Below are 26,219 nucleotides of genomic sequence, written 5' to 3' on the forward strand. Positions count from 1 at the left end.
TTCATGAGTTGGCGCACACACGTTCAAAAACATGCGATTTCCATAATGAAGGCATAAAGTTCAGGAAAGTGCAGAAGCGAATCACCAACCCACAAAGATGCCCTCTTTATGAGAAGTTGTTAGCTGCCTTTAGTATCTCTGCTAGTGTTCTAGCTAGCATTGTGTCTTTTGGCAAACCCACCCACCCACCAGAACCGCAAAAACACGTATCGGTATCATTATTATCCTGGTTACTTTTGAAAATGATCTGGCTGGTAATGTGAGCCAGAGGTCCCTGTGCTGTGGGGATCAGTTACCGAGCAAGAACAAAGCAAACTAAAGAAGGGTGAAAGCAAGAAAAAACAAGAGCAGGTTTGACGGGGTGAGAATAAGGCGACAAAATGGAATAAAAAATACGCCGGATATCATCTGAACTGAGAATCATGGAAGACGAGATGGAAATATATGAGCTGATGATTCGATGGAGGCACGGGACTCTAAACAGCTGTGTTTGAAACAGCACCTGTTTGGGGCTCATTTCCAAGTGCTGCTCATTGGAATAAATGCTTCCTGATCCAGGAAATGGGGCAGCCTGTTCCCTCTCGGACTCATTCGTGAATATTACATCTGTTCCCTTTCTCTGACCTGAACATCTTAACTGGTAATTTACTTCCCCTGCTAAAAAAAAGTTCATAATACCTCCATTTGCCCCAATGAGACATAATAATCACACTAGGGAACACAATATTGGCACTAAAAGGATTTGCAATTGTTATCCTAGCACTAAAGCCCCAAGCCTAATCGCTGAAAGCTGATCTTTGTTTCTGGCCATGCTGCAAATGCCTGGCCTTGTGTCTTGCACGTATCACTGCTTCACTCCCCAGCACCAGTTGGTACTTTGAGTAGCGAGCTGGACGTGTGGGAGAAGTGTGGGTGACAGCTGTGGCGACCCCAGGATATCAGGCGGACCCTCAACCACAAACATTTGTGTTTTTGATCGCCCACGTGTTAGCCTACGGCCTTCATGATGAGAACTCGTTGCCATTCCGACTAACAGCTGCGTCTAGCCCGAGTTTGGAAAAAAGAGAGCTGGGTAAACAAATTAGGACGGAGGAGTGAAATAGATAGCGGCTTCTGGATATTTAACACCTCGCTGAATGGTATTAATCTGCCTGGACCCTCACCATTTGCCAGCCTAAACCAAATAAACATGCAGAAGATCTAACCTTCTTTTGTTTCTCAGCATACCGTGACCGTGTGTGATCAAATGAATACTTCTCTCTTTGACGGGTAACACGATAAACCTTAGGGGCATGTTAAACCCGTTGCAAGGATGGGATTACAATCCAAATCACATCACATATGCCACAGTCAATCAGGAACCTGGACAGACGTTCATCAGGTAAAGACAGGCTGCGTTTGATTGGTCCAAAAGGAGCTATTCGCGTCATATCGATACGAGGACGTGCAGCAGAGCAGGGAAAGAAGAGGCAAAGGGCAAGGGGACATATAAGGACTCTGAGGTACTTTCATATACTCAAGGACAGGTGTGCCCGAGCTGTGAGCAACAGTTTGGGATCTTAGGGGAATTCGTTTTTTTTTTTTTTCCAACCCCCTCTCCTGCTTGTTCATTCCTTTCACTGCTCAGCTTAAAGTGTGGGGCAAACTGAGCAACTCCTCTGCTAAGATCATTACACTGCTTTTTATGGTCCCCACAAGCCCAAGCACCATCGCATTTAATGAGGGACACTGTCCAGCCCCCGATATTCTCTCTTTTTACAACCTCCATTCCCCCTCCCCAACTTAACAACCCGCTGTGGAGTCCCGGCCACTACCCAGACATCTGGCTCCTCCATCTTGCATGCCGGCCTAATGGCCAATTACCGGCTGCGCAAAGGGCCGTGGGAGCAAAGACGAATTTATCGTTCGATGCATTCCAAGCCGAGATCTTCAGTCCATCACTAGCGCATTAAGGCCTGCCGTACGAGACAGGAGGCCCATCAGGTTTAATTTGCTTTAGCTCTACTTGAAAATGGCTATTAAAGACTCCCCACACACCACGCTAGCTTTCATATTAACTGAAAGCCGAAACGAGCCTCTGCCTCCTCGTTTAACGTCTGCAATTACCACTGTCTTCAGAGGACACCTTTAAAAAAAATCTAGTTAAAAAAACACAGCTCAAGTGCTCAGAGAACAAGGGTCAATACTTAAGTTATTTCCCAGTCATGCATTTTTTATAAATTAATTAAGGTGCTTTCTAAGGTTTCTTTAGTTGTGTTCCATTTGCCACTCTTTCAAGGAAAGACATTTCTTCTGACCAATCCCGACGCATCCTGATGAGACAAGTGGAAGGTAACGAATGTAGATGATGACGACCTGCTGTTCAACGTCGAAGAAAGATCGAACAAAGAAGAAAGATCAACAATCGTTAAGACAAGCCTTGTACGCCCGCTCTCGTGGTTTTATCAACGGGTTCTGTACGAACTTGCTATGATTTATCTAAAGCATCTATGTATTTAAGGTGTTATTACTACAAATGGCCGGTGGCCTGACACGGATTACAAGTCTGGCTAATTGGACTGATTTATGAGAAAATCTAAACTCAAAGTAGAGCCTTAATTAACTGAATCCTGGAGCACTTAAGAAGCCCACATGACATAATATGAGTACTCATAGACACTAGTGTTCATTTGGTTTCCTGCTTCGTAATTAGCTTGAGTCCCTCTGCCAAGAGAGCTGGAGGGAAATTCAAGACGAGAGCACTCTGTTGCCCTGGACAACCCGCTGCTTTTTCCATATTTCCAGCGACCTGTGTGTTGCCTCGCGGCACGCTCATCAAGCAGAAGTCTGGATGTACGAGCGGCCCAGTGCTCCTACACTACAAACACAACAGTGTTATCCATGTCAAATCCATTGGAGAAAGCCTGGGGGAAGTCCATATGGGGGCAATAAATGGACTCTCTCTCTCTCTCTCTCTCTCTCTCTCTCTCTCTCTCTCTCCCTCCCCCCCCCCACCCCCGCCCATCCTCTCCTCTTTTTTGCTGAGCAACTCCTCCTGGGAGGCCAGTTAAAAAAATAGAGCAAATCTACAAGCTCATCACAAACACACACACACACACACACACACACACACACACACACACACACACACACACACACACACACAACTAGAGAACTTGTGTACGATTCGGACCTGGTTAGCTTTCTTCACATTACGCATATGAAACTTAAAAAGACATGAAGCAGCCTTTGGTTTTTATGCACCTGAGATCTGGAACACATCACCAATAAACATTAAACATAGATAAAAACATTCAACTTTTAAGACTTGCCTTACTTTTACACTACATTTATACAGTCTTTAAAAAAAAAAAAAAAAAAAAATTACGCATTTTTAATTTCATATTTATTTTCATTCTATTTTTCATATTTCCTTCTATTTTTGAATTTTTCTATTTAAATCTAATTAATAAATCTGTTTTTCTATTTTTTCATTTCATTCAATTTTGCATATTTCATCCTATATTTCATTCTATTTTTACTCATATTTTAATTCTATATTTTTTTCTTTTTCGGTTTTTTTTTTTTTTTTTTTTTTTTTTACACATTATTACTTATTACTATAAGCAATTTAGCTTTTGTTTTGTTTTGTTTGTTTTGCCTTGTGTCTCTTCCTTTACTCCCCCCCCCCACACACACTGCAAAGCACATTGAGCTGCATTTTAAATGTGTGAAATGTGCTATATAAATAAATAAATAAATACATAAATAAATAAATAAATAAATAAGTGGAATTTTTTGAAATGAAGTTAAATTGAGCAGGACAACAGATTATACTTTGCAACTCACTTCCTAGTAGAAAAAATAAAAGCATTTGGATTCTTTCATACCGTAGGAATAGTAATAATAATAAATAATAAAGTAATAAATAAATATAAACTATAATAAAATGATCAAAAAGTTATTATCACCAATAGTTTATCAATATTACTGTATAATTAAATATATTATATTATATATAGTTATAATAATTGATCATTATTATTATTATTATTATTATTATTATTATTATTATTATTATTATCATTATTGTAGCCTGGAATGTTTCCCTCATGGTGTTAAATGTCGATTTAACGGGAAACAGCTATGATTCACTGCAACTCACTTCCTTGTTGAAAACGCAAGCGCAAGAGCATCTCTTCCACGTCACATGTAAACGGTCACGTTCCTTCAGCACTGGGTGAAACGGTCTTTACAGTTCATGGCTGCCAAGAAAAGAGGAAATCTTTTTTTTTTTTTTGGATGAAGTTTAAACTCACTTCCAGTTTCATGTTCAGGTCTATGCACTGGTCAGTACAGCATGGTGCTTTATAGGGATGATATCATCTGCCTGCTGAAGTGCGTAACAAGCCGAACAGAGCAGAAGTGGCATTTGTACTGAGCTGTCGGCCCATAAAACGACATCTCCCATAGGTTTTCCCGCCCCTGTCACACCGACAGCACATAATTAATGCTTTAAAATCCGGAGGTAGGCCTTGTAGTCAGCGAGCCATTTGCCCGTCAACACAGAAAAGGCTGCAGTGAGATTTGCATCGACACCTTTGAGCTTTTATGCACTTCCGTGCAACAGGTGACTTTTCGACAATTAACACCTGCGCCCCTGTCGGCCCCTCTGCTGAGAGCGAATGAAAACGAGCGTGCCGAGGTGTTAGAGGCTCACTTCCACCCCATTTATAGGGTGGCTATTATCCACCCAGGCATGGTGAGCCTAAGAATAACCATCAGCGAAGACAGTTGAAAATAAACCCCTTCACGTTTCAGCACAGATAACCTGCGGAGACATCTGCTCTCGCTCAGATACACATCCAGGTGTTGCCTGATAACAAACTTTCTCTGCGGGAGAAAAAAGAAAACAACAACAAAAAAAAAAGAAAAACGAACAATACTACTATAAGACATCACGTCTAGGTGGTATGATTTCAGCCGTAATGCCACAACCATACAAACAGGCCTCCGGAGCGGTACGAGAAAAGGTGCAAGGACGTCCCATTGGGAAAGCAACACATCTGAAGGTCAGATTAGCGATACACCCGAGCCGCTTATTCGTCCTCGAGCGACAACGAGCCTTTTCATACAGGCTGCTCCGAATCCTCACAGAGACCCATTAATCTGAGGGGGATTCGTGTGTACATCACAAGCTTTCCCTGTGGCTTATCCTTTGATTACACAGAAAACAAAAACACGAAAGACGTGACAGGAGAAAATAAAATCTTCAGCATGCTATGCTGTACAGTATGTACTTCACATTATTATTATTATTCTTATTTGTACTTACCCAGCTCAAGCAAATACTCTCACCTGAGACACCCTGGTTCTTTATTCCTCCATCACTACATCACTCTCCGTCCCACTCCCTCGCTCTATCTCTCCAGCGATGATGTCTAGTCCAGTTGTCATTTTTCGTTTTTCTTCAGGAACAGATACAACTCTAAGTGACAATCCTGGCTCGTACCTCTCTCCTTTTTAAGAGTCACATAGGACTTGTTAGTGAAAGGCTGGCTAAGGAGTCTTAGTCTTGCCACTCACTCCCTAAATCCTCAGCCTGGCTGTTTTTGTATTTTTTTTTTTTTTCTCAAAAAGTTCAGGATGAAAGATTTATTTAGCCTCGACCTGAAAAAAATAACCTTTCCTGCCTTTTTTTTTTTTTTTTTTACAGCAATCTCTACCAGTAAGCTATCATTCTAGAAAAAAAAAAAAAAAAAAGAACGTCTCAAATGAAATCCTTTGACCTTTTTCTTCAGATTCCAGCAGGCATACCACGTCATTAAGCTTCATAATATATAGTTTCCTAATTATTATTGTAATGTTGGCCTTTGCAATGCTGATACTGCCAACGCGGTATTATGTAGGAATGTGCGCGGTGTAATTCTTTTAATTAAAATTTAGAAAGGTTATGGTTCGGTTTTAGGGACGAGATAAGCTGACGTAACCGTTCTCACGCCGGTCGAATTTTCAGTCCGTCTTCATTCGCTGTCTATAACAGCAGCCCTGGCGGTAGTTACAGCTCCGAGGCAAATCGCTGCGATATCGTTTCTACAGCAACAGCTATAACTTTCACAGGGGGCTTGTACAGTAGACACGTTTCCTCTGTAGGAGATTTATCGTTGTATGGAAGGAGTCTCCAGTGTCAGTGCTCTGTAACGGTTTGTACACAGGAGCGTCTTCAGAAAAGAGAAGCTGACGTGTTGCTTGACAAGTTTGTTGTTGTTTTCTCTTCACAAACGAGTGTGTGTGTGTGGGGGGGGGACGAGCTGGTGAGGGAATAAACGTTCACAGGTGGTACAGCATGAGTTCCTCGGCATGAGCCGTACTTATAAACTGATAGAAAGTATAACGGATGACAAATTGTTGAGGTGTAATAGAAGTACAGCACTTCGGGGGGCGCTGTTATAGGAAGATCATCAACGTCAGGGCTGTAACAGTGACCCGGGCCACATCCCACCACTCTACTGCTGATTATTTTCCTAGAGTAGCGTGCCCACCAAGTGCTGTGTCCGTCGGGGAATATTATTAGAGTCGCACGATGTCTCTTTTCATTCATATGCTGATGATACCCAGTTGTACATACCCTTGAAAGCTGGCGACTCCATTCAAAGACGGTTGGACTGTCACGACGGAATTTTAAAAAATGCTTAACTAAGAACTTTCTCCAACTTAATGAAAGTATTCAAACTGAAATAATTGTTGATTAATCACTTCCGCTCGATTTCTTGCCAGGTGAGGAACCCTGGCATCATCCTGGACTCAGGATTAGGCTTAACCGAGCAAATAAATCCGGTCGTTACGAATCGTTTTGAATCGATTACGGATTATTCCGAAATTCAAAACACCTTTTCTATCTTTCCGAGATTTGGAGAAGGTCGTTCGTGCTTTTATCACATCGCGCTGAGATTACTGTAATTCATTGCACTCGGGACTAATCCGGTCTGAACACAGCTGCAAGGCTGTTGACCCGGGCAAAGGAATATGATCACGTCACCCCGATTTTAGCATCGCTCCATCGGCTCCCGGTCCGTTTTAGGACCCAGTTTAAGATTCTGTTGTTCGTCTTAATGATCAAGCTCCTTCTTATCTCAAAGATCTTCTTCCATCGCGCTCATTTTTAAGATCTTCTGATAGGTTTCTTCTGTATGTTCCTTTGATCCTGTTTAAAAGCTGACCCGGATAGAGCTTTTTCAGTTCCCGCCCCTCGTTTACGGAATGAATTGCCATTGGATATCCGCCTCGCACCTTCTATTATCATTTTTTAAAAAGAGGCTGAAAGCGTATCTCTTCTCCCGGGTGTTTTAATCTCGTTTTTACTATTGTCGATTGTCTCAATTTGGCTTTGTTCGATTTTTTTAATTTGATTTTTCTTACTCAGCACTTTGGTCAGCTTTGCTGTGTTCAAATGCGCTTAATAAATAAATAAATCAAATGTACTTACTTACTTACAGTACAAAAGTTGCCCTTGTTGTATTTTTGAGTCCAATCTAATTTAGCTTGGCACGCGATATTTTTAAAAAGCCTCGCAATTTAGCAAATGAGCATTCCGTCAATCCGACGCGTAGGATCGCGTACAACCATTTCAGTCTCAGCGAACTTCACCCGGGACAACTCAGCGATTTAAACGCAGCCTGTATCTGAAGTCGTGTCTCGTAAAAAAAACGCGGAGACAGACTCGACCCGACGGCCACGGCAATCGTTCAGCTCCTGCCACGATACGGATCCACAAATCAGCACGCAGGACTCGCGGCCCGCCGGACGCGAACAGACACTGCATCATCTGGGGAGTTATGGGACAGCGCCAGAGTGCTGCTCAACTCCTGCTGACAGCTGCATCCATGAACGACTAGCGCTAGCACACTGAACATCTCCAGATCTCTGCGCTCGGCCAGGATACACGAGGCTCCAGCTGCTAGTGCTGAAGAGAGCGTGTTCGGAGGCTAGGCTGCATTTAGTTCTCAAAGCCCTGATCAGAGAAACCAGGGCAACGTCTTCACCTTACTTCATACTCTACGCATTGTGTATTCCTGTGTGTGCGTGTGTGAGAGAGAGAGAGAGAGAGAAAGAGAGAGAGAGAGAGAGAAAGAGAGAGAGAGAGAGAGGATCAGAAGGTTTGTCTTAGAAGAAAATGCATGCCAATGCCTCAAGACTATAGCTCGCACATTTCTTTTGTTTTTATTCACGATGAAAGGAATAGGAAATGGAATACGAATGTGGCGAAATCCCAAAGTGTTATTTTAAATCTTGCAAATCTTCCGATGAAGAGGGCGGGAGGGGGGGGGGGGGGGGGGGGGGGGGGTGTTCTTTTATTCTGCTCAAAAATCCAACAAAAATAAGGCCAAAGCAAAACCAAACAAAACAACAACAAAAGACTGCTTTAAATCTGTTTTACCGGACGCTGGGTCTGAAAGAGTAAGGAATAAAACAGGAAAATGATCCAGGACAGTGTAGTGTGATCGTTATATTACAGCAGATTTTTAATTCCTTTTCTCCTGCCTTTAACAGTTCTCATACCATTCATTTCTCTTCACTAGCCAAGCTTTCAATCCCCGAGATCTTTCCAGTCCAATTATCTCATGCGCTAAAAGCTCTATAAACGCTCTAGATGACATCTATTTTAGCCGATTCTTTTATTTTGTCTGTGTTCCAGGCTGAACGATCCGCCATCAGGAGCCGGCGTCCACTGTAATGCAGACAGCAAGACCATTCGGGTTTCATTTCGGATGAACAGAGTGTGGAGTTAAATACGTGTAAAAGAGTCCAGAAGAGCTCTTCGTCTTCCTCTTTGGCTGTAATGATGTCACTCCTTGCTTGCTGTTTGATTGGGTGATTGGATAACAGGTCTAATGAAACAAACAAAGCCATGATGTGATGTATAATGTAATGCTCACAGAGTGTGTAGGGGTTAAGGATGACACACACATGCTCTCATTACACACAGTCTGTGTTTCTATCTACCGTGACAGTCAAGGTCAGATCAAACTTTAGCCCTTAAATTCCACAGCTCTATGACTAAACTGATAAAATCGCAGTGGGGGAAGAAAGGAAAAAAAAAAAAAAAAGGAGGTCCTGTATTTGTCCTCGGGAATGGGAAATAGAAATGCATCATAAATTCAGGCAAACGGCTGCCTCTGATGCACCTGTCAGTGCTCTCGGAGTCGAGGCGGGGTAACAAAGTGTCGAAATCCGCTGGTGGCTGCACTGCATTTTCACAGCACAATACCTTGTTATTGTGCGACTGACCTCAAGGCCTCGGAGACAACGCGGTCACTGTTGAGCACCCGGAGAAAAACAAGGCTTTCACATCGGAACGCCGGCCCACCAGCAGCTGTCATTTTCCTCCACTTATTCAATTTGCTAGCGGAAATTTAATAGGCCGCACAAGGAAAACCGCTCATTTGCAAAAGCTACAAAGGCTCATAGGCAGTAATTACGTGTGCTGCAGAATTTACGAGCACTCGGATGCTCTGTGAACTGCATCCACCGAGTCTGCGCTCGGGATTTAGCCGACTTTCCGGCGCGACTTTGCTTATGCTGGTGTTCGCTTACTCACCCCCCTTCCAATACCCCCCCACACACACACCCCGCACACAACGATATTAGCACAGAGGTTGGAAAAGCTCACGAGACTTAAATAATCAGCTATAAAATCTGTCCCTCTCTATATTAAATCCCCAATACCCACCCGGCAAATCTCCTCTATCCACTTGCCAAGCTGTGCACTTCGACGAGCAAAACGGCTGGGGAAATAAATTCAAGCCAACGTCTGAGCGCTGGTTTCGAGATCAGAAACCGCCCATTTCAAACGCTCGGTGTAAACAACACCCCATACACAATCTCCGAGAAGAAAGAAGAAAAAAAAACACGCGGATAAAATAAATAACACATGGGGGGGTTTTGATGTGTTCCGAGTCTCGCGCTTGTGTAAACATGAGATCGAAGTCGGAAAACTATGCGTGGCCTGTGAGTGGGTAGGAGGGAGGGGTCACGTTCCTTTGTGGCCTCCCACGAAGAAAAGACAGAGAAACACACACACACACACACACAGGGAGCTGAATTCTTTCCACAACTGACCCACTGTAATGCCTTTTTTGTGGCCTTGTAAACCATGACATGCTCATTGTTATGAGTGCACTTCAGCTAAAAATAAAACGTAAGCCGTAAAACACTCGAGGGTGTGCTGTCAGAGGAAACGAATCGTCTACGGGGTGGTGTGAAGCAGCCTCGGCGTTACACATCATATGTGTAACGGGATCCTTCCATATCCCGCAGCCTTTTATTCCTCTTACACCGTAGCAATTTGCTTACGATTACACCGAAGAGCGCGTCATACTTTACATCCGTTTATAGTTACCGGTAACGTCGCAGAACGTCCATGAGACAAGGTGCTGCTCTCACTTACGTTATAGCAGCTATAAACACCAGTCGTCCCCTCACCAGCCTCCGCCCGTAAACTTTACATAAATGCCTCCTTATGAGATACTTCAGCAGTGTTCCTTTGTTCAATAACATCATTTATTTAATCAGTTCATTAATACAAGACCCTGTGTAAGGTGTTGCTATGGAAACAGTAGCGAGAACTCATCCGGGTATGCTATAATAAATATAATAACGCTTTATATTAATTCATCGTTCGTACATTTTCGTGGGTCTGTGAGATAGAGTAGCAGGGACGGTGAGTTTGGACGGCTGCTGTTCAGTTCTGTTTGCTCGGTCGAAGGGGGGAAAAGACTGTGTGCGTAAATTCTGTAACCGAGTTAAAAGGAAAGAAGCTATGCCGTCACCTAGGTGAGCTTTCGAGCTGCTCAAACAGTCATTGTCACTGGGTCCAGACGGACGCTCGACACGTCACCAGTGCCAGGCAGGAAAAGTTCAGAGCGGCTGGCTGAAACATCGGCCAGGGCCCGAATTAAAAGACAACTGCCTGTAAAAGTCCTCCAGTCCGCACCTGCAGCCTCGCCTGCCAAAGGTTACACTGTGTGTAGCTACCGAGAGAGAGACAGAGAGAGAGAGAGAGAGAGAGAGAGAGAGAGCGAGAGAGAGAGAGTGAGAGCGAGACAGAGAGAGAGAGAGAGAGAGAGAGAGCGAGAGAGAGAGAGTGAGAGCGAGACAGAGAGAGTGAGAGAGAGAGAGAGAGAAGGAGGGCAAGAGAGAGAAAGAGAGAGAGAGAGAAAGAGGGCAAGAGAGAGAAAGAGGTCAAGAGAGAGAAAGAGGTCAAAAGAGAGAAAGAGAGAGAGAGAGAAAGAGAGTGAAAGAGAGCGAGCGAGAGAGAGAGAGAGAGTGAAAGAGAGCGAGAGAGAGAGTGAAAGAGAGCAAGAGAGAGAGAGAGAGAGCGAGAGAGAGAGAGAGAAAGAGAGAGAGAGAGAGAGAGAGCGAGAGAGAGAGAGAGAGAGCGAGAGAGAGAGAGAGAGAGTGAAAGAGAGCGAGAGAGAGAGAGAGAGAAAGAGTGCGAGAGAGAGAGAGAGCAAGAGAGAGAGAGAGAGAAAAAGAGAGTGAGAGAGAGAGAGAGAGAGAGAGTGAGAGAGAGAGAGCGAGAGAGAGAGAGAGAGAGAGAGAAAGAGAGCGAGAGAGAGAGAGAGAAAGAGTGCGAGAGAGAGAGAGAGAGAGAGAAAGAGAGAGAGAGAGAGAGAGCGAGAGAGAGCGAGAGAGAGAGAGAGAGAGAGAGAGAGAAAGAGAGAGCGAGAGAGAGAGAGAGAGAGAGAGAGAGAGAAAGAGAGAGAGAGAGAGAGAAAGAGAGCGAGAGAGAGAGAGAGAGAGAGAGAGAGCGAGGCAGCAGTGGTGAGGTTGGAGTGGGGGATGACCAGAACGGTGAGATTAACAGAATAAAATACTGTTGTTGTTTTTTCTCTGCTGTACAAATGCATTATTCCACATTTTGTCTTTTGTCCATTCCACAACTGAGTTCCATAAACGCCAATTGATCCATGTCTAATCTAAGTACCCAAGTATCTGTGCTAAATTCTTGAGTACCCTTCTTGGCAGGCTATCAAACATGGATACATGGGTGGAGCTAGAAACACTGTCTGGACAAATGTGATCATCACCTAATCATTCTTTCCCACACTTTTCACTGTACGGCTGTGTCCCAAATCACATACTCCTGTACGAAACAGTACTTAAAAACAGTATGATAGAATCCGTTGCTATATATATATATATATATATATATATATATATATACACACACACACACATCAGGCAAGGTCTGGACTCCGGGATACAAGAGGGACTTCCAAATGAAAACTGTCATTCCCATCCATCCATTTTCCACAGCGCATACCCTACACAGGGTCACGGGGTGCCTGGAGCCTATCCCAAGGCAGGGCAGGGGACACCCTGGGCCATCAACCCATCGCAGGACACAATCCCACACACAGATGCTCCATATAGACCAATTCAAACTAGTTCATATGCTGGAGTTACCTTCAGAGATCTTTATTCTGTGTGTGTGTGTTTGTTTTTATTCTAAGGAGTCTCCAGCGTCAACACATTACAACGGTCAGCGGTAAAATATCCTGAAACTGGAAAGCAGAGAAAGGGGGAAAGATAAAGATAAAGAGTGAGAGCGGTATGCCGAAGACGAGTGTGTGTGTTGGAGGAGTGGGAGTGGGAGAGGAACACAGAGAGAAGGCTTTGCATCCTTAATGAGCTAGATGTTTCCATGTCTACCGTCGCCCGGTCGATCAAATTACCTTCTGGCGCTTAGCTGCGCCCGCAGCCGAACGTGTATTACATTTCGTAAACAAGAGCGATTACGCCGTCGCGTTGTTGCACGCATGAACGCACGCACGCGCTTCGACGGTGTTCTACAAACGCAACAACCATCGACAACCCATGAAGAGCTCGTGTGCCAGCTCAAATGCTTAGTGCGCTTTTTAAACTCGTCTCATCTCGAAGTGGGCCAAGCCGGAGCCGTTAGCGTCGGCGAGGACGGCCCTAAGGCTGAGAGACGGGCTTTAATTCAGGCCGTGTCTCGTTTAGTGGAGGGGAAGACGGACGTCGGAGCGGTCCACTTCAGATTTATGTTGCTGTTTCGGTCAGTAAAGGATGTTAAGCAGTGCCCCTTCTGGCTAGATGCCTCCTGCACTCAAGACCGTAATTGGACCGTACACATACCAGACCATGCAGATGTGGTCTATCACAGTTTCCCGAGCTAGTGTATATTTGAAGCTGCTCTCCACACACACACACACACGCGCAAGCTAGTACTGTAATGTTTCCTGCTCAGTGCCTCTGGTTTGTTTCACAGTAAATACTGACGCCAGCAGAGCTGATATGAGTCCCGGTGACATCAGTGTGAGATGGAGTGTGAGGAGTGTGTTTTCCTTCACCCGGCGCTCTGTGAAAGGCAGCAGGTCAATCGATAAAGCTTCAAAATGAGCAGACTGAGATAAGCCTATATTCTAAATACCGAGGATATCCAGTTCTCCACTCTGAGTGGTCAGAATGTAACCAATGACAGTGTGAGAATATTCAAAGGCGGGTCTACGGTACACAAAACGCCTCGTTATGCAACAGACTTCCAGCGAAAGAGTAAAGCTGAGGTACATCGATGTTATTTAAGTTATTGAAAAAAAGACACCATGATATGCAGAGTATCGGGAAAATGTGCGTCGTGACAGAATCGATCATAATATCAATATTACATCATCACATCGCGATTCCTTTCGGGTCTCTACGTCCTGTCGTGCTTTCATTCCCATCTACTGGGTTTTTTTTTTTTTTTTTTGGGGGGGGGTTTGTGTAACTCTGCACTGCTGTAAATTAAAGCTTGCCCTTGATGTGTTCTCTCCAGATTTAAATAAATTAAATGAAATGAAAGATCACAGAGAGGGAGGCACTGACAAGTGAGGTCTCCGGAGCTGGGGATGAAGCTCCTGGAAACCTTCCAGCAAACACACACACACACACACACACACACACACACACTCTCACAAGATCTTCTATTACATAAATCAGAGTGATGCTCTCTCTGTCTATTGGAGGCTTCCGACTCGATAGCCTCTCTCCGAGGAGTTAACGGACGAGCGACGGGGTAACTCGTCCAGACGGAGCCCGGCGCGTCTACGTTATCTTCGGGTATCTCTCCAGAACCTGCATCCAGGGCACCATCAATTATTCTCCATCGGTCGTTTATCTGGACGAAGAGTGACAGAGGAGGTCAGCGCTGAAGGTCAGAAGGCCAGGATGGACGATCCATCATGGACGCGAACAGACTGAGAGGTGGAAAGACGGGGTGGGGGGAATAGGGATGGGCTGGACTCGAAAGGGCTGGAGACAAGAGAAAAGAGAGGAAAAAGAACACGTCGACTCGGAAACGCTGCTGTGAAACCCGAGCCCTGGGTGGGAAGTGTTTGATCGCTGTTTCTGTGCCTCCCAGGGAGGAAGTAGACCTTTGTTCGTGTGGTTACAGGATCAGGGTCAATTACCATCATCTCCCACTTTCACTGTCACCTCTGTACCGCAGCTAAATCTGTCGCAAGCGGGCTTAGAATATCTGATGATTTCAGCAGTCGCTGCATATGTATTGTAATTTACTCGCTCCGTGTAGGTTTACCCGTTCTTCTTGTATTCTGCTGTCACCCTACGTCCTTATTTCGAGTTTTGCTATTTCACTGCATCATTGTGCTTTCTTCCCCATTCCGCACCTGGCGTGGCTCATAACAGGAAGCGATTACCTGATGAGCTGAATCAGACGAGTGGGAGAAAGACAAAAAAAAAAAGAAAAAAAACATTCCAAGTGCAGGGTTTGAGAAACCACAGACCATGCGCACTACCATTTCTGACCTCCTCCTCCTCCTCCTCCTTCTACTTCTACTTCTTCACATTCTTGTGCTTTTCCAGGAGATGAGCTCACTGTTGATTTATTATGGCAGCTTGTGTCCTGCGAGTGTCATGCATGGAGATCCAAGCGCTACAGGAGTCAGGCCGTGCCAGCGAGGAAACCTGATGCCCGATTCGGAGAACAAACAGTTGTGCCAAAGAGAGCCACACCCTGCTCTGTGCTCATCAAAAAAACCACAGCTAAAGAAACACAAAGGGGTGTATGGAGAGAAGAACAGGACGCAGGGATCTGCTGGTATTGAATTGTTCCCTCTAGTTCTATGCTTGATGGAGACTTCTGTGGAAAAGAAGAACTGATTATCAACCTACACAATGAACATAGAGGTGGACGGGAGAGAGGAATGGAGCAAGACACAAGAGGCATGGAAATAATCAAAAAAGAAAGATATTTTTATACACCAAAGCGCTCGGCCGCAAGATCAATCGAAGTAGGGTTGAAACTGTACATCTGTGCAAAGAAGCTCCCAAGACAATCTAGCACCAAGCAGCAGGGTGCAAGATACAGAAACATCACACAGCATGGGGTTAGAGATCGTACATGAACATCTGCGAGGAGAATGAGCTGGACATATTATACATGCCAAATATGACGAACCACAGAGTGGTGAAAAAAAACATCAAAGCTCCAACAAAGATCCTGTGGGACCTCCATATCTGGACAGATAAAGAGTAATAGAGAACCACCGGACGTGGTGATAATAGATAGACGTGGCAGTCCCAAATGACTGTAACATCCAAGTGACAAGTGTCGTTGTTGTTGTTGTTGTTGTTTTTTAGCTGAAGAAATACCAGGAAGTGGTATTTGAGAACGCTGAAGGTTAAAATCCAAGGTTGTCCTGTTGATGACATCAGCATTCAGAGCAGTCATCTTGACCCTGGAGTTAATCCAAGATATTTACATTCACATTTACATGTTCAGCATTTGGCAGCTGGCCTCATCCAGACTGACTAACACAAGTCTCTAATAAAAACACAAGCGCAAACCCTGTTTCATAATCGATACATGACTCCCATCCATACGATCGGCGTTTTTAAAAAAAAAACGATAGCGATACGACGCCACATACAGGCCTAAATGTATTCCGCAGGAGAGGAGTTTCAATATAGGGAAAACACCAACATGGCCAAAAATCCATGGACGTGCGGCCTGACGATGAGATGGAACTATTTCTTGTTTGGTTTTTTTTGTTTTTTTTTCCGGTCCTAATGAAAACAATGACACCTGAGTGACACAAAAGACCGTTTTTGTGTGGACGGAAGGCAAAAAAGCTACATTTTCAAAAATATGCACATACATGTGGAGGGGCCTCATGAGTCTTATGCTCCAGTGACTGAGATAGCCAAGCAGGTAGCTCTAGAAGAGCTCCGAGAAGCTGCGAATACAGCTAAAATACTGTGACGCACCCTTACCATAGACCACCCACCATATATATATATATATATATATATATATATATAAACTCAAACACATCAAAGTACTTCTGAAGCTGTATGTGGTAAGAGCATCTTGAGAAAGAACCTTTGCTTGCACAGCTGATGAAGGACATCTCGGGACACTCCTTACTACACTTCAATTCCACTTCGTTTACCTTTAAATTATTGAAGGACTTTACACTACGGATTGTCTTTGGTGTACGAGTTTATATAGAAAGGGGAAAAGGACGACTGCGAGATAAAGCGCAGCGAGACACATCGAGATGGCCAGAGTGAAAAGGACATGGAAAGAAACAGAGAATGAAAGAGCGTGCACAGGAGACAGAGAACGAGAAAGAACTAGAGAGGGCGAAATAAAAGGGGCATTGAGTTGCTCCGTGGACTGGCAGCTCAACAACGGCAGAGCAGTGCATACTGGGCCTCTTTGTAGAGGAGGAGACGCAAGATCAAGCCAAACAGCCTTCACCCCTCACAGAAGAAAAAAAAAAAAGAAGGAGTATGGGGGGGGGGGGGGGGGGGGACACCAGAGAAAGAATGAGGAGGAGAGAAAATACACAAGGAAGCTTTTTGCTAGAATAAACATTTCTCTGCAAAGTGTTGATCTGCTGTCTGCCAAGTGCCAGGCTGCTCTTTCTTTCTTTTGTCTGCCGCTTCCCTCCCCCATCTACTTTCGACTGGAGCAGAAAGCCAGGTCAGCACTGCTATTTCTACTCCCTCTCATTAGACGTGCAGGTCGTAGAACCCTCTCTGCCGAGCCACATGAAGGTAAATCAAATTCAGCCCACAAATCTGGAGTAGGTTAGCAGAGACCTCGATGTCTCTGTGCGAGAAAGGAGGCACGTCTGTACAAGAAAAAAAAACAACCGAGGCGCAAATGTGGCATATCAGATGCTCATCCCATGATGCCGTCCCCTCCTGCGGTGACACAGGTGCATTTCACAATCATATAACCGACAAAGAGGCTTCATTTTCATGAGCAGACACTACAGCTGGGAAATGACTGTCATCTCTGGGTGTACAAAATTATGGCTTGTGGTGAGAGTGTCTGAGATTGAGTTAGAGAGAGAGAGAGGGGGAAAGGGAGAGAGAGAGAGAGAGAGAGAGAGAGAGAGACAGGAAATACAATAGAGTAGCGTTCAGATGTTCTCTCCGTTAACGATTTTGAATGCAGCAGTGCCTAAAAAGTGTGATGGATCACATGAAATTTGACCAAGTGGCAAATGGAGAGGGCGGTGGGAGGCACTTGATAGAACTCTCGGCAGACACAAACCTGCCAGCCTTGTGGGCCAAGAGAGCTGAGGCGGGCTAATTATATGCCAAGGGCAAACAAGCGCACACCCGACAACAAAAAAGAAGGTGAAGTAGATAAAAAAAACTGAAAGCTAGAACCTCTTTCAGCTGCCTAATGTTAGTGTCACTCACGTTCTCTGCTCGCGATAACGAGCTGAGAGCCGAGTGAGTGAGTGAGAGAGAGAGAGAGAGAGAGGACACATGGGTGGAAGAGACGAGCTAACATTAATGCTAACAGCTTTATCAGTCCCGGGACATTCCAAACGTCCTGGACTGCCTCAACCCAGGCAAGACACTGTCCAGACTGCCAGCTCTGATAAGAATGCAAAATCCAAGGTGGTCGAACATGAATAAAATAATAGCTCTCGCAGCTCAGTAAAGGTCGCTGACCTTAAAAGGAGCTCACCAATTAGCCGTACTGGCTTTGCCACTCTCAAGCGTTAAGGTCAGGCTGTGTCGAAATCCGTGGCGCGCGAACACAAGGGGCACCCAGGGTGCCAAAAGGTGATACTCCTACTGCTAAACACATGAGGAAATAATGGGAGGATTTGACAATCGGGGTGCTATTTGTTTCGCACTGATAGTGTCTTAAATGTGTATGTAGAACAAAAGTAAAAATAAAAAAAGCCTCACTTAGCACAGTTGACAAAGATCACTTAAACGCTTTCCGTTTAACCGCCGATCCTCGAAATACCCCATTTGGTATTTATTATCAACCATAAACATCTCACAATAAGCTCATCTTTTGTTTAACAGACGCCACGGCATAAAAGTATACGGTTGCCATCGCAGGCCGAAGTGACTCGATACATGTCAGGTGACCACGGGATCAATAAACTCAATAAACTGCAGCCTATAAAAAGCATGTCTCAAAGCGACAGAGCTTTCCGTGCTCGAATAATTATGCGCAAGTTTAAAAAAAAAACAAAAAAAAACATTTCATGATCCACCACAAATCAAAGTCCCTGTGCTTTATCCAGTCAAAACGCAGCATCTGTCTCTTTACGGGAGGACGGAATAAAAAAACACGAGCGCATAAAAGCCATATGGTCTACTGCTGTAACTTCCACCAAATGTATGGCGAATGGAGAAAATTCAGCGAAGGTTGAAAATGTCGGGAATCGGGTGTCGTGATTTCCCCGACGGTCTATAAAAACGAGAGTAGCGATAGACTACAACTAGACTAAGAAGAATATTCTGAATATTCATGCTACTTCACTTCAAGTTTCTGATAGAAATCACAATACATGAATAATACATGCACGTACAAGGATCATCATGCAAAGCAAACGTGTTAACAAAGTGTGAGACAAAGCACTGACACATTTACCAGGCACAATCGCACTCTGCTAAGAAAGAAAAATGGTTCAAGTCATTAGGATGCTTTTTTTTTTCCCGCCCCTAAAATAAGCCTGACAAACAGTGCTCATTTAAAATGTTCATGACACATGCGAAACACCACGTAATCAAAGTCAGCACACGACAGAACGACACAGTAGGAGCAACAGAGCGTCATAAATGTAGCCACAGGGGTGCAGCGAGGATTTGTCACGACACTGTCCAATGAAGAAGCGGTGGCCTGGTTCGAAAAAATCCGTCAGAACTGAAATACAACCTTCATTACAATGTATCGATCGAGCCAGAAGACCCTGAACTCATCAATCTGTTCCCTCGTTGCTCGAGACGCGGAAGCCACACCTTGCAGTTAGCAGTTCTGGCACGGAAACCCTAGACGTTTTGGCCGGATCAAAAAGGGACAGATTTCAGCAGTCAGGTCGTCGTGATGTAGAGACAGAAGAGAATGAAGATTTCACCGAAGATAGAAGACCATAAGGAGGGGGGAGCGACCGAGATCCGCTCCCGACTCAGTGGCTTTATTGGGAGCTCTGTGTGCTGAAGTCATGGATCTTGTTTCTCTCTGATGTCTTACAGCGTGTCACATTTGGAATCAAAATCAAATCCATCTCCCGCTGATACTGCAGTTGTTTTAAGCACCAGGATGTACAAAGCCACATGTGCACCATCCATCTTCTGACAGCATAAAGCCTGACAACAATACACGACAGATCCCAGACCCAATTTGATCATGCCACGAGCTCCGATTCTTTCCTCCATCGTCAAGCCATAGTCGTGTCATTAGACGAGGTCTCGGCATTACGTGATTTAAGGTTACTCGCTCGCCTATAAACCAAACACGTGCTTTTGTTGGATGAAGAACATGCCTCGGGGGCATGAACCCAGAGCCAGATTTACAGGGACTAGGTCGTAAGGGTCAGGCTTGGCCAAACACTGTTCTCTAAATAGTCGAAAGTGGTTCAAGGTGTACCAGGAGCTGCTGTAATGGTGCGTGTAGACATCACAGAGATCCTTAACAACCCTTCATGCGTTGCTCTAGAGATGGAAAATCTTTTAAAAGAAAGTCAGTGAACGGTGACGCCAGGATCTGGGGGCTCTTGGAATCTGCTAAATAAGGTTGGATTCTTCACGGTCTGGATTAATCTGGAAATGTGTGTGGAAATGTAGTCTCTGTTTAATCTATTCACATTTAATTTGGTGGGATTAAGGGAACAATTGGTGTTTCTGGCCATTTGCATTAGCAGGATTCATTTGTGTTGGAACAGAATGCCATTGTGTGTAATCTCAATGGACCATATTAATTAGGGATTATTCGGAAAGTTGTTTAACGCACTTCTTAATACACATTGACTTTCAGTTGATTAACATGGCCAAAATGGGTTTCAAAGATTTTAGTACCTGTCCCTTAGTGTTATAGACACCAATATGATATCAAGACCAACTCTTGATTAAAGAAAATTGGTTGTAGTTTACATTGATAATGAGTCTTTATTGGTCACGTAGACATTACAGCACAGTGAAATTGTTTTCTTCACATACCCCAGCTTGTTAGGAAGTTGGGGTCAGAGCGCAGGGTCAGCCATGATACAGCGCCCCCTGGAGCAGAGATGGTTAAGGGGCTTGCTCAAGGGCCCAACAGTGGCAGCTTGGCAGTGAACCCCCGACCTTCTGATCAGTAACCCAGAGCCTTAACCGCTAAACCCCATAGTGCCACCACTGAATGTTGCTATGTTGGACTGATCAAGAACGCAATTCTGTCTTCATACAACATTTAAGTTTCTCCAGCAGCAAGAATAAGTAAGCTCCAAAAAATAAAAATACAACAAAAAACGAAACAAAACCATGACCTCTTGCTGTCTAGGATATCATCAACATTAAAGTGGACAGATGGATCATTCATTAACTGTACAACTAGGGCCATTTTCAAAGACAAACACATTTCAAATGTATTTCTATTCACCAAAATCAGGCCAACAAACCTAACTGAGCTCGTGCTTATACAAACGTTAAACCAAACAGTTCTCTGAATTTGTTACCATCAAGACTTCATTGGTATATAAAACAATTATCTTATTGTGGCCCACTATTCAGAACTGAATGGCGGGGAAAAAAATAAAAGAGTCCAGTTACGAGTGAGTGCCTCTTGCATGAGATAGTATTGACTTCGCTTGTTTCGGCAAGATTGTAAAGTCAGTCAACTGTGGCTCCCCACTTACAAATCTAACCCCGGTTGAGAAGGTCTCATGCTCACCATGGCCACATATTCCTCCCCATCTCTCTCTCTCTCTCCCTCTCTCTATATCTCTCTCTAAATGCACTGGAAAACCAGGAAGCAGGTTAGAATCCACATTTTGCCCTTTTCGTCATGCCAAGAAACGCTTCATTAGCAATAAAAATGTAAGCCGTGGAGAAGAGCGGTGGAGGGCGAGGATAAATAAAAGCAGGATGGATGGCTTTGAAGGGGTCGGGGTGGGGGAGGAGGGGTGTAGATGCTTGGTGGCGCCTTGAAAGTGTACTCCGTTCAATTAGGCTTGGGGGAATATTCATTAACCCAGTTTTAGGAACAGATAGTCATAATGGCCAGGCTGAATCATGATGGCATGGGTAAAAATGAGAAAGGCTTTAAAAGGTAGGCTATTACAAAGCATCAGCAGTACATCATGATCTATTAAAAATAGCCAAGAGGAAACCTGCTGCAAAGAGCTGTAATGGAGTACATTTAAAGAAGTAATGGCTCCCTCAGCTTATCAACTATATAAAGAATGAGATAAGCCTATCTGGAGCACTTGATGGTGCCTTTAAGCTTCACGTAATGGTGGTTATCCGTCTGCACAGACATAACTCATATAGAAAGATCTCCCTTCTTTACTTCAATATATGCCTGTCTCTACTGTTGTTAATCGTTTCCTAATATTTGCTGCCTGTGTGATGTTATTCAAGCGATCAGACTATTAAACAAAGCTCCCTACATTAGCCAGATGAGGCCATCAGTTTTCTTCTGCAACAAACAAACCACTTCTATGTTAAAATCCAGATGTATGAGCAACGTGCATCATCACACACGTGTCGCATATTTTTCTAGACCTGCTCGGCCGTGAGTGCTGAGGCTCACGTCACAAGCAACAAGCGGCTTCAGCACGAGTCAGTCCAGAGTTATTTCAATCATTATTTACAGCCTCGAGGCTGCAATTAAGCAAAGTAATGAATGTGGCTGCCCCCCCTCCACCCCCTCACCACACTATTACCACCACCACCAGCACCCTCCTTGCACTAGCCTGGCATGCTATTAATCCTGCCTCACCAAGCCATGAGCCCCTTGCAAGAAAAGGAGAAAAAAAAAAAAAACTGCGGCCACTCCTAGAAAATGCATACAAAGCAGTCGATGTATCCGCGATAACATTTAATGAGTTGAGTTTTATGGAAAACCCTCACAGTAATATGGGACCACTCTGATCAAATGCCATGATTGCATTTGTGGAAATTGGCGAGTACTGTGTGAGGCCTCTCGTTGAGAGCCATGTCTCGTGAAAATTGGCGCCCTACGGGGGCCACCATTAGCGGATGGTGTTTCATTAGCACGGTCTCTGGCCATTAGTTTCCCCATTGGGCTGTGCACCATGCATAAAGGTAGGGCAGAGGAGAATTATCAAGGGATTTTCAATGCTCGTACGGGATAATAGGTTGGGAGGATGCTGAAGCATGCCCGATAAAGATGACATTGTGCACTAGTGGCCTTGAGCCTTGCTTATTGGCTGATCTTCCAAACCCAGTAGAATGCAAGGTGCCCCCATTGGAGGAGACTGAATGGTGAGGGAGTGGAGCGGGTTGAAAGGGTAAAGAAAGCAAATGGTGACCTCTAACCCATGGCATTCTCCTTCCCCTCGCTCTGTCCCTCTCTCATTCTCTATGGCTCCCTCCAACACCCCTCCCCCACGGCTCTTCATCTCTCTGAGACTACCTCACGCTCTCCACTAGCATGTGATATCTGTAGCGAATGTGTGAAATCCAACAGCAGCTCCCAGAGCCACTCTGTTCAGATGGGGGCTCTAATCAAACGCAAGCCCATAGATGGAGCTAACACCATGGTGAGGGTTGTCTGAGGCAATAATTACTGGCTGTGCTTCATTTGGCCGTAGCACATCAAGACACCATCAAACCATTTACGGAGCAGCTGGATATGGGCTTCATTCACACGTTCATTTAAAACTGTCTACAAGTCATTGGGGTAGCATTGTTCTACGATGGTATAGCTTCTAAAACAAGGACCATTTCAGCCCCGGGGGCGGAATACTTGTTTCTAATTAAAAAAAGCAACTGGTAGTATGTATGTAAAAGCCAATTCTCTTGCGCAGTACCAGTACACATTACAAATAAATCAGCAAGGATGTGAACAATGTGACATGTTCTCACACTCGTACCAGTTGGTGTGAAAGGTTACGCAAGTTCAGATTTAGTGTTCATATATTCTCTTATATATAAGATCAAACGATATCCACGGTACATCACGTCCATTCATTCAAATTCTTTTGAATTCTTCATGAGGTTAGGAATGCCTCCATGACCAACCAGGAAGTCGTTTTAATGTGAGCTTCTTGAAACAGGCTGCATTTATTGCGAATGGGAACGGGAATGGGACACAGCCTTCCTTTCCCAAATGGCCCGTGAATGACTCTCAAACAGTAGACGCGTCGGACATGCTCAGCGACCATAAAAGCTCCAGAAGTCATTCTGAGATGTTTTGCGAGCTTGGGGTCTTATCGACAAGGATGCTACTCAAGAGAATAGAAGAAAGGAAAGCTTTTATTCCCCCTCAGCCTGCTTTGCCAGGTACTTGTGAGCTGGATACATGTCCTTTTTGTTGCTTTGATGTCAGTGGGAAAAAAAAAAAAAAAAAAAAGAATGAAAAAAGAATGGAAATGTAAAGGTGCATCACTGAAAATGGATTGAATTGAAGCGTTGTGTCCAATTTTACATTAATGAAGTTATATAAAAGTGAACTCCAGCCTAATCTTAACCTTCATGTGACTTGATTCGTGCCGATTGTTTCAAAGTTGCAATTAACCATGCATTTTTTTTTTTTTCCCTACAGGTCCACATCCTTATAGTACCACATACTATGTGTCAAATATCCACAATACACACCACTCAGTACTTTTCCCTATAAGTGTACCATAGTTTGTCTTAAACATAAAAGAATGAATGGAAATCTGCTCTTCTCCATTTCAACCCTACTCAATCCAAGGTAGCCTATAGAGCTAGCTAATGTACAGTTAAAATCAACTAGCTAACATTTTAAAGAGTCTAGAAAGGCATGTGCATGGACACGAACGTGCAATTTTCATGGCCACTACTTAAAACAGGGAAACATTAAATACAGAATATGTTCCGCGATGTTCGGGATTGATTAGCAGGTAGTCGGTGACGTATTTCGTTATCGGTATTGGTATCGGTATCGGTATCGACGTATGGTGTGAGAGTGTAATCAATGCATCTCTAGTTTAAAACCAAGATATAACGGTGAGAAACGTGATTCTTCCTCCAACTGCTGACAATGAAAAAGTTCTACTTTACAAGAAACCCAAAAATTTGCTTAAGCTGCTTCCCTCCTATTTTTCCATTGTTTTTCTTCCTGGCAACAAACCACACTCATTTTCACAAAGTGGAAACTCTGCAGGCTGTTTAAGAAAAGCTCGTTTGGTTTTTTTTTGTTGTTTTTTTTTTTTTTTTTTTGGGGGGGGGTGATTTTTTTTGGTGCAAGTCGGTGATTAGAAGCAGAGCTTGAACTTTTATTGGTGTACAAACCAAACAACATGGCTTTTAAGCCCACATAACAGTGTGGCTAATTGGTTAAACATGTCTGAAGCTTGTTTTCACCCACCATAGATCAGAACCACACGTGGAGCTGATGTGATACCTATACACACTCGTACACACACAGATACACACACACAGGAATAAGCAGAACACCTTACAAAGCACCGACACACACTTTCACAGCCACACAATAAGACATTTGATAACTTTCTCTTTGAGTAGCACACACACACACACAGACACACACTGAGTGTTTTGTTTTTTTTTCTCGTACTCAACTACTAGCCACACATGCACTTGAGAAAAACACACACAACCATGGCCTTGAGCCCACAACACGCTTTTGTGTGTTTTATTATTTGTTGTTTTTTTTTACCGGTGAGAAGCGGCTGTCCCTCCAGTAGGGTTTCAGGCATCGGTGCGTCGTATACGTCTTCAGAAAAACCAGGCCTGCATGGTATGGAGCTTCTGCCGTCCGTGCCAGTCTGCAAAATCACAGAGTGACTCATCAGTGCACAATTAACATTCCCTAACCCATGGCCCTTAACCCCTCAACACACGCACACACATACACATATACAAAGGCAGCACCTGTTTTATAGCAGGACAGAGAATGCAATTAGGCTAATGAGGCCGGCGAGGTTAAGTGTTCTACTGCAGAGCAGGGCAGGAAACGAGAACAGCGACCGTTTTGTTTTCCACCGAGCTCGCGCGAGGGCCAGTGATCGATCGGCAGCATTAGATCCGCCCACGGCGGTATGAGACGGATCGGCTCCGTCCGAACGGCGGCCTCAAGTTCGGAAAGACACAGGACTTGTGAAGTGAGGTGTTTCCTTTTGAGCACTATTTATTTATTTATTTATAAAAACCTACAGGATTTGAGAGTCTGTGTATGTAAAACTCCTCGCAAACCTCTCAGTGCCTACGCTGACCCTTAGATCATATTGCCCCACGACCAACCCCTCCCCCCCTCCACCCCACATCCCCCCAAACAACCACCACCAGTCCATGGTCTTAATACAATCTCTTTTGTGAGGGGCCCTAAAAGAATGAGTAAGACAGCATCCCAGCTATTCATGCCACTTGCACTCTTTCATTCCGCGGAATTTCAATGAAAACAAGGCGAGGGGAGAACAATAGCTGGTTATCACTGAGTTAGCAGGACACGTTACACACCAAACGTCGGCGGAGAAACTGGCTCAAGATGTTCTTTATTAGCAATCAGAGAGAAAGTAAACAGGAAAGAGAAGATCCGGGAAAAGAAACATCACACACTGAAGAAATTCCTTAACCTTTTTATTTCAGTTTCTGGGAATTTTTTTTACGAGACATTGTTTTTTTTTTTGTCTTGGATGAAATCCATGCAAATATTCTCCCAGTTTGTTCTCCATAGAACATGCTACATGTACATGCTACAATATATCATTAAATACCTTATTATTAACCCTGACAGATTG

At 44.2% G+C, this 26,219-nt stretch overlaps 1 protein-coding gene across 1 annotated transcript in view; it reads right to left on the minus strand.

Moving 5' to 3' along the window:
* The window catches only part of LOC108267314 (cadherin-2), a 103,230-nt gene that overhangs the window by 76,125 nt on the left and 886 nt on the right, over positions 1–26,219 (minus strand). The window contains exon 2 of the mRNA XM_017471329.3: positions 25,139–25,247. Within this exon, the coding sequence (XP_017326818.1) occupies positions 25,139–25,247 (109 nt within the window). The remainder of the gene's footprint in view (positions 1–25,138; positions 25,248–26,219) is intronic.

This window comes from Ictalurus punctatus, chromosome 7, assembly GCF_001660625.3.
Source record: "Ictalurus punctatus breed USDA103 chromosome 7, Coco_2.0, whole genome shotgun sequence".
NCBI classification, from domain to species: domain Eukaryota; kingdom Metazoa; phylum Chordata; class Actinopteri; order Siluriformes; family Ictaluridae; genus Ictalurus; species Ictalurus punctatus.